The 10,692-nt window shown below is 35.8% G+C and overlaps 1 protein-coding gene across 1 annotated transcript; it reads right to left on the bottom strand.

Annotated features, from left to right (window-relative positions):
• Nucleotides 1–1,047: 1,047 nt before the first annotated feature.
• LOC144450564 (adenosine receptor A1-like) lies at nucleotides 1,048–2,004 on the bottom strand. Its single transcript, XM_078141207.1, has one exon. It carries the CDS (start codon nucleotides 2,002–2,004, stop codon nucleotides 1,048–1,050), a length of 957 nt encoding a protein of 318 aa, XP_077997333.1.
• Between the last annotated feature and the right edge of the window lie 8,688 nt (nucleotides 2,005–10,692).

Raw genomic sequence — 10,692 nt, 5'->3', positions numbered from 1 at the left:
CCTGTGTTGCATTCGACGAATCGTCCTTGATCAGTAGTAGATGGCTAAGAACGATATCAGTACAGCTGCTAAGTATCAAACAACTGTAGCGGTAATCACAAACCAATACGCCTTCTAGAATGCAGTAACTCCTTATATGCTATGATTAGTGCCTGGGTGAATCAACACGTGACTGGTAATTGTCAACAGCAATTAATGGCCAATCGAAATAATTTCTAGCGTTGCCAGGTTGTAATTTACAGTAATATTTCAAGCTATATAGATAAGCTAATTTTCCGTGTTTATTTACATGTGCGAAGTTGAAACCATCGTCCGACGCCCAACGGCGACATTACTGTGTTAAAAGAACGGAAACTGCGGAAATCATACAGAGTGTTTTGATAATATTTAATATAATAAATATTAAAGACTACTTATAAAGCATGGGGAAAGTTTCAAAACAAAACCACCACGTTAAAAAACCTATTAAGTCTTCAAAGGTGTATGGTTATGGGTAGTGGAAATGTAAATCAGAATTTTTAGATAAATTACATAGTCTTCAATATTCAATCCAATGAAAACAGGCTAAATGCAACCCTACAATTTTTCAATGAGTCACAAATGCACCGCAGAGATGCAAATTTAACATTTCGAATGAGCTGAGAGATTAGATTTCATTTAGGATTGAAACATACACCTATCTTAATTAAATGTACACCCTTTCAATTATGTTTAGTTGTCCACAATGTACAAGTATGATGTAGAGGTCGAAATCTATCGACGCCAGTTGTTCAGGTGATTTTGAACCTCGTTCTTACTTCCTCATTACGATTGCCAGATAAAGGTCCAATTCTGTATATTCCTGAGGTGCACAGTTGATACATCGTGGTTATAAAGTCAGGGAGCAATGAAAGTGTTTTGCTGTCGCTAACTTTAAGTTGTATCGGTTGATAAAACCCCAATAATCTGCAAATTTCACTCATTATTGAAGCCCCTCCTTCGGGTAGATAACAATACATAGCATTTAATTTAATGTGCATATGTCATTCAAAAAAAACTCTAACGACTTCATACTTGGGTCTTCTTACATGGACAAGAGCACATCATTTTATATATAGCTCGGCGATTTTCTTTAAGTCTAAGACAATACAACAGAGACCCAAAAGGAGAAACAGTGGCCAACAGGAGAGTCGCCAACGCTAAGACTAAATACAGATCAAAACATTCAGGACAAAAGTACATAACACTTCCAAATGTAATCATCGGTATCCAACCAAGTATCAATATGCCAAGGAGGAGAACCAGTGTCGCCAAATTTCTTTTTGATCTTCCTTGGAGGAATAAATTGTGTGGAAGTGCACCTCTGTACGAAGTGTTGATCTGTCTGATCACTTTTCTTATTTCATAATGTGCGCGGAAGTAGAAGCCGTATCCTGTAATGACAACTGGTGTAATGGTAAAGTATATACTGATAACGAAGTATGGAGTGGTTGGTAATAACAGTGGGAAACAAACGAAATCATCTTCGTGTCTTGACTTCCAGTAATTGTTCCAAGGTGTAGCCGGAATGATGGCAATGGTGACACTGGCAATCCAACAAATTATTGATGCTCTCACAAACACTTTCTTTGTCTTGTCTAAGTTGGCTCGAAAGGGGTGGACAACTTGGTAGTACACACATATTGACGATAGCATGATACCAAAGGCAGAAGTTGCAAGGCTGAGGACAATAACACAGTCGACAACAACGCAGGCTGCATAATTTCGGAAACTCTCTGGAACGTTAAGCATCCAAGTAGCCAAGGGAACAGTTACGGTACCAGTAAGAATAGTAGACCCAAGAACATTAACGTGCATCATCTTTGTAAGCAAGTTGAGCCTCCTGTTTAAAACAACAGCGACTACAGCGACGATGCTGCCCAGAAGGTTAAGGATACACATAGTAACAAGGAAAGCAGTCACAGCTGTTGGTATGGTATGATACCTTGGGTTATCAGCAGTAGAATTATGTTCCATTTGTAACATATTTTGGTCTCAAACAAACAAGTTCTTCATAGTGACATTTACAGGAACTTCAAAATCGGAACCCGTTGTAGACATGATCCAGTGCAGTTCGTACATCACCCTTTATTGTGAAATCATTCATCTATTCTATTTTACCTTAAATAAGTATGGAAGGGGTAACGGGAAAATAGGACGACCTACTTTACATATATTACTGGCTTTAATATACATTTTAATGTTCTATACTTCTGTTTGATTATGAACAGGTGTTTGCCTGTATAAGCTGTCAAGGGTTCTTCAAAATACAGGTGGAACATTTGCGTTACGTTTCATCCAGACATAATTTTTGAGTTGTGTTATAGTACTGTGGATGATGCACATACGCAATAGAATATCAAAGTGGTAGGGTATGTAAACCTGTATATCTCAAGATGGTGGATAGTATTCGCATTTGTCCTAATCACGATGGTAAACTAAGCTATGTAAAATGAGACATTGCAGCAAAATACAAATTAAAGTGCAAAACACTGTATTATATATAGATGTTCCGGATTGAAGAGTAAGCTTTAGGACGATCGAGTGCAGTGAGGTGTAATACCTGATAATAAACATCTCGGTTTGTATGTGATACAATTCTAAAGTTCGAACATGTACACGAGAGAGTATTTCTGTAGAGAACAAGTACAAGAAAAGGGTCTATGCATGTTACAGTTTATACTTTTATGTATTTTTCATCTCAATATTCATCCCCTCTCTCACATAATTATTATAGATGATTTGATTTATTGAAGTAAATGGCATCAAATACTACATGACTGCCACTATCATAAATTGACTATTGGTGTGGTATTTAAGGTAGAATATGCCTCGACGGCCAATTTCCCTAATTCAGAAAATCTCTCCAAAGTGTGCTGTGTGAAACAGTGATCTTCATCATTTTGAATAATAAAATATATTCGGTGTTCATCATCTCGTTTCCAAAGAAGACAACAATCTTTAATTCACGATTTGGCAATCTTTTTAAAATAGAGTAATTTTCAGATCATTTTGATCTATTATTAAACAATTTGCATGGTGCTCTGATTACCTTTTCTTGGTTGTAACTGCGATGTTTTGAGTGTTGATGAGCAAAGTAACGGCACAAATTGAGATTCATCTAATATTTGAAAGACACATACTATGGTCCATACAACGTTAAAGACATGTTTTCATTGTCTAATATTAATATTCATTACCGTACACCTTACTTTGTATAACTCAAAATATTGATTGACCGCGCACCATGTACTATATAACTAATTTCAAATTTTTATGATGTATTAATCCGGAAGATGATTTATTCGCCTTTTGAATCCTTTACACGTGAGATGAAGAGAATATTGTCATTAGCAACCGTCTCTTAACCGTCTCCTAGATAACATCTCTTGCAAACATTTGCTCGAAAGCTGGAAATTAAAAGACCTGTATTGGATATAAAATCGAAACGTGTGTTTATGTTTACTCAATAGATGAATGTCGATCTCTGGACAACTGTGAGTCGTGCATTCACTACACTAAAGTGGTTATTTTTATCTATAATTTTACAATGTTTGCATGTGAATAACGTAAAAGCATTTACATAGCCGATGGTATCCATTATATTAGTGACAGTGAGATGTGGCAAATATATCATGATATTGTTGTTGCTCCGACATACAAATAGTCGTTAGGTATATTATGTGATGACAACCAGGCTGTCATAGAACGGCCATTAAGATGATAAGCCGGAAGGTGTCTTATGGTTGCATTCATTATAGCCAGACATCAAAAATCAATGCAATTTAAAAAACGTCACGCGCTGTTTTAAAACTGACATGTTTATGACACTAATGTAATGCCCCGTAATTGCTTTCAAATGCAGTATCTAATAGATTTCATAAGCTATATTTATTGATCCTATTGGGGTCAATATCAGCTACACTGTACATCATCTTCGTACTCAAATTTACCCACCTAAATCTGTGATAATGAACTTCATACTCGTGAATTGAGTTATAGTGGTTGTTTCTATGACTGAGTGAATCCTCTAGGGTGACGGTATAATGGTTGATAAACGGTTTATTGCGGAACACTTCTGTTTGCATTAAGAATTCAGCAGAGATCTGATCGTGCTGAGACGCTTCTAGATGATTAATGCTAGCAGGCGGTGTTGATGTACGGGTAACCAATATGCACGTAGTCAAGGTAAATGCTTGAACAATATCTAGTCATAGAAAGGGGCGAGAAAGTAGCCATTCAAAATGACCAAGTCCCTTTGACATCGAGAAGCATTCGGATGGACACGGAGCATACGCTTCTCTTTCAACCTTCGTGGATATTTCATTATCACTTTCCATCTCGACATATCCTGTGTCGTGGAACTCTGAAACATGTAAAATCTATACTTTTACTCAATGTTCCATCTGACAACGCCGTACATTGGAAAATCATGATCGCTACTCTGACTCTAATATTGTGTTCACTTGTTTTCTCAATACTCAAGTGTTTTACTCAATATCTAAAACAGTCATTTGAACCCCATCTGGACAGGACAATGCCTGGTCCTGGATTACACATCGGAATAACAGTCTTTTTGGCGGTCGTATGCATTGTGGTGGCGACTTTATGTGTGCTTTTTCTTTTAGCTGTAATCCTGAACAAAAGCTGCATAATTTAATGTGTGGCCTACACAGTCAACTCTTGTGCACCAGTTTTATCATTTCTACTTTCACGGTACCGCTACATATTTGGATGCTTAGTGTACCTGGGAGTTATTACAACTACTACGCGTGTGTCACGACGGCTGCAGTGACTTCATTCACAATAACAGCATGGGTGTTACACGTTTTAAACGTCATGCTCCATGCCTATGTGCAAGTATTCTACCCGTTCCATGCAGAGCTAGACGTTACGGCTAGGAAATTCTACATTAGTTCCGCTGTCGCTTGGAGTCTGGCTTTGTTCTCTGCAGGGGTCTTGTTCGTATGGAACCGATATTCAGACTATCGGTACCTTGAAGATTTTGTATGCTCGCCACTCGACGTACCCACAAAATCTTACATGATGATTTGTTTATATGGAATTATGGTCCCAGTCATCATAATGGAATATATCATCGGAACGAGAATACTACTAAAAGCGCGGGAAAGTGCCAGACAAATTCAGGTCCTAGAAGCAGCTGTTAGACACACCCAGCAATCTGAAGAATCTGTCAACCATGGATCACATGGTTCTAAATCTAGACGTGTTGTGTTTCTACTAACGTTAGATTTACTGATAGGAGGTTGGCTACCGATATTTATAATTCAAAATTTGGTTTATTTTTACAGGCAGGATGTTGATTTGCAATTATGTTCGATTCTGTTTATGTTTGCTCTTCTGTGTGTAGCTGTTGGTCCATTGGCTCACTGGATACGTAGGGGTGAATCATTGAAAGCAGTCAGAGCCATGTTCAAATGTAACAGTTATTTTTGAAATTTCGAGGCCAACTAGAATGCATTGTATTTGTTTGCTTCAAGCAAATACTTTATTGAATAATTGATACTTCTGACTTTTTGAGAGTTTACAGATGATCGGGTACACATTCCTGGCTTTACATTATTATACTTACAAACATATTTAACCATCACTTCGTTACATCATGTTAGCGTGACAGTGTCGAGTATGTTCATTTTGTTATAAATCAAAAAATCAAGGAAATACAGCAAAATACAAGTAAAGACAAAGTAGTCAAATATCATTTGTTAATACATGAAACTTTGACATTTTCTGTAAACAGTGGTTTGAACAGATACATTTGTCATATTATCACAAACTCTATGCTTTGATTCAAAGAGAATAACGTCATTGAAATAGATAATATGACAGACTGTAGTACATTTGCTTAATTTTCAATTTATAAGACAATGAACTCTAATAATCCGACATAGGAAATCGATACCGGAAGAAACTGAGTATTTTCTGCTTGGTAGCTTTTAATCATAACAATATGATATCTAATCGAAATAACTTGCAAATATCATGCATGAAATATCTTGAAAAGATACGACAGGCTAAAGTTTGCCAGCTTATAATAAATCTTATTTTGTTTCTTTCAAATCTGTGATTGCCTATATGTAAAGAATCTAGCCAAGTGTTAAAGGCCAGGGTTTGAATCCCAGGTTCTCGCATGATTGCTGCCTTGTTGGATCTATAAGAATTACATAGGACCATTCATGTGTTTTTGCTCAACGTTTTTCTAAAGACTGTGCCTAAAATGACATCCTAATCCGCAGTGGGCTTTAAAAGCTGCATTACCTTCAACTTTGACTATTTTTAAAACTGTTTTGGTAGATAAAATGACTTTAATAGCCATATTATTGCACATCATTTATATATATATATATATATATATATATATATATATATATATATATATATATATATATATATATATATATATATATATATATATATCATATTGTTATGATTAAAAGCTACCAAGCAGAAAAAAAAATAAAAATATATATATATATATATATATATATATATATATATATATATATATATATATATATATATATATATATATATATATATACCAAATACACAAGTTATGGTACGGAGCCGTTACTCAGAGTTTCACGCTTGAATGCGATCTTCGAACGACTAAATTTTAACGGAAATTCAAGTGATTGTACTGAACTTTCAAAGTGTGTTTGGAAAATAAAGGAGTCCGGCCACCAGTATTCCATCAACTGGGCTATCATTGCCCATGCAGCCGACTACTCTAATGCAACAGGTGCAACCTGTGTCTTACAGAGAAGATGTTTATCATCAGTGCAAATAAATTGGGACTCTTTAATAAACGATCAGAACTGATTTCAAAGTGCCGCCATGAAAACAAATACATTCTTTCATTCCACCATGTCAAACCTCAACGCGCATCACATCCGGGTACCAGTTCTTCTGCGAGTTCGAATTCAATCACTTGAATTTCCGTTAAAATTTAGTCGTCCGAAGATCGCATTCAAACGTGAAACTCTGAGTAACGGCTCCATACCATAACTGATGTATTTTGTGTAATACAGCTCTGCTTCTCAGTATTGAGCGCTTTTCCTTCTGTTAATGACTTACCTCTTACACTGAATTAGATATATATATATATATATATATATTTATCACATAAATACGTGCATATCTTCTACTGTGTGACGTCAAACAGGGGTGATTTCAGAGCATATCTACCGAACTATTTTTTCTCCGTACTGTTCGAGTGCTCGTGTCAATCCTACGCTACGATCAAGTTTATCGTAATAATTATGTGCTTTCAAAACGTAAATGCATACATTACGTTACATATATCCTTGGATGACATGAGTTTGATACGTAGAAGTCCTTTTATTTTAATTTGATACATCTTATTCTATTTAAAAATCACGTAGATTATCGATGTAGCAGCCGGCAAGCTTACTTCCGATTTTCCGTCGAGCTCAGATCTCCGAACTTACACAACCCGAGAAAATATGATTAAAATGACGGCACAAAAGTATTCAGACAATTCTACTTACGTTTTAAACTAAATTCGATATAACATGTACATCGCAAGGTTATAACCGATAATTTTGGTTGAGAAACCACACTACAGTATGACCGATACCATACATATGGTAAGCTTGACCTCGCGACAGGTCACGCGATTATGTAATTTGCATAGCCATCGGGCGCCATTTTTTAATACGCGATGAAGAATATAGTGCGATGAAATGATGCAGTATTCGTAAAATACGATTTAAAATTTTAGAAAAATACGGGGAAATACTTAGTTATGTGATAAATATATAATTCCATGAAATCAATGTTAGTTTTACGTCATAATGCTCCTCGTATGATTCCGCGGACTACAAATTCTCGCCTACCGGCTCGAATTTGTATTAGTCCGCGGAATCATACTCGGAGCATTATGACGTAAAACTAACATTGATTTCATGGGATTATATATAAATATATATAAATATATATATATATATATATATATATATATATATATATATATATATATATATATAACTCGGTGAGTATCAATCTGCTAAGACAGTGCTCTATACCGCAGTGGCAGAGCGTAATAGTTTTGGTAGTACTGGAACTCTTTCTTGGGTGTAACTCGGAGTTTCACGCATATTGCGATCATCAGACACTCTCTGATGATCGCAATATGCGTGAAACTCCGAGTTACACCCAAGAAAGAGTTCCAGTACTACCAAAACTATATATATATATATATATATATATATATATATATATATATATATATATATATATATATATATATATATATATATATATATATCCAATCAGGTCTACACCCTAAAATCGACACCCCAATAAATCCTCATTTCAAGTCATCACTATACTACTAATAGATAAAATAGACATCGAAATGACATATGCAATGTCTTATATTAGAGTTTTTAACAATTGTCACAATATATTGTTGGTTTTATGATCAAAAAATGTATCTAGTTACAGTTTTTGCAGGTTTAAGTACGAGAACAAGTCAGCAGTTTCTTTATTGTACCTCGAATTTCTAGATGGATAAGAGTCCATATGGTCGGTACAGTGTTCACTCCAGCAATGTGTAATGTAACTACCACAACTACTGTGTAGTCGTCGATGCAATCTGGACAAAAGTGCTCCACATTCAAGATAGCAATTAAAGGTACCCATACAATTAACAAGCAAAGCTTCATCAACCGGAAGAGTTTAACCATTTTGTTGTATGTAGATTGTAGCGCTGCTCCTCCAGAAACGTTTTTGTTTGTAAGTGTTTTCTTAATCATACGCATAATCCGAATGGAGAACATTTGGTTGAGTAAACAAGTAGGAATAACGATGATAAACATGAAGACACAGAAGTATATGGTAGTTGGAACAGCCAACGGAGAACAGTAGAAATATTGACTGTCTCGTTCACTGTAAAGAGTATTGAAGCTAAATGCCGGAATAAAGCTGAAAATAATAGTTCCCGCCCATCCTATACCTGCTAATATGCAGGCTTGTTTAGTAGTGTTTCCCGCTAAACACTCGAATGGTTTTGTAAGCTGGTAATTCATTGTAATTAGAAGCACAAGACATGAAGTTTCACTCGATATTAGACTTAGAACGAGGAGGCAGAACGGTATTACACATCCCCAATAACTGTCAAAATCAGATGCAATAATTACCGCAAGAAATGACGGAACCGTTACGGTCGCCGAAAGCACTATGGCAAACATGAAATTCACTTGAAGATAGTTACCAACGTTGTGGAAATTTGAGTTGACATACACTGCCAAGATTGCAAATGTGATGATCAGGACATCATACAGACAGAGAAAGGCTATTATAACTGTGATACCGATGGGAGTTTGATTGTTAACACTAGGTTGTGTGTCGTTTCCATCCATACTTCATTCTCTTAGATGTTCAATTAGTAGTGGCCAATCTCTCTTATAAACGAAAAGGGTCATAAATGTCCTGAAAGCGAGCCTGGACCAGTCCTTAAGCTTGTCAGGAACCAAAGATGTTTCTATAGCTGCAACAATATGTTAATTCTGTTTATCATACCCGCTTAGCTATCATCAATGTTCTACATCGTAAAACCCTTCTCCACTCCATAATGCCATATTTTCCATCCTCTTTGGCCTGTGTTGCATTCGACGAATCGTCCTTGATCAGTAGTAGATGGCTAAGAACGATATCAGTACAGCTGCTAAGTATCAAACAACTGTAGCCGTAATCACAAATCAATACACCTTCTAGAACGCAGTAACTCCTTATATGCTATCACAAGTACCTGGATGACTCAACACGTGACTGCTAATTGTCAACAGCAATTAATGTCCAATCGAAATAATTTCTAGCGTTGCCAGGTTGTAATTTAAAGTAATATTTCAAGCTATGTAGATAAGCTAATTTGCCATGTTTATTTACATGTGCGAAGTTGAAACCATCGTCCGACGCCCAACGGCGACATTACTGTGTTAAAAGTATGGAAACTGCGGAAATCATACAGAGTGTTTTGATAATATTTAATATAATAGATATGATACTACTTGTAAAGCATAACACAAGTTTCAAAACAAAACCACCACGTTAAAAAACCTATGAAGTATTCAAAGGTGTATGGTTACGGGCAGTGGAAAGATAAATCACACTTTTTAGATAAATTACATAGTCTTCAAGATTCAATCCAATGAAAACAGGCTAAATGCAACCCTACAACTTTCAGTGAGTCACAAATGCACCACAGAGATGCAAATTTAAGATTTCGAATGAGCTGAGAGATTAGATTTCATTTAGGATTGAAACATAAACCTATCTTAATTAAATGTACACCCTTTCAATTATGTTTAGTTGTCCACAATGTACAAGTATGATGTTGAGGTGGAAATCTATCGACGCCAGTTGTTCAGGTGATTTTGAACCTCGTTCTTACTTCCTCATTACGATTGCCTGATAAAGGTCCAATTGTGTATACTCCTGAGGTGCACAGTTGATACATCGTAGTTATAAAGTCAGGGAGCAATGAAAGTGTTTTGCTGTCGCTAACTTTAAGTTGTATCCGTTGATAAAACCCCAATAATCTGCAAATTTCACTCATCCTTCGGGTAGATAACAATACATAGCATTTAATTTAATGTGCATATGTCATTAAAAAAAACTCTAACGACT

The sequence above is a fragment of the Glandiceps talaboti genome, chromosome 20 (assembly GCF_964340395.1).
Source record: "Glandiceps talaboti chromosome 20, keGlaTala1.1, whole genome shotgun sequence".
Classification (NCBI taxonomy): domain Eukaryota; kingdom Metazoa; phylum Hemichordata; class Enteropneusta; family Spengelidae; genus Glandiceps; species Glandiceps talaboti.
This window is presented reverse-complemented; position numbering and strand designations above follow the sequence as displayed.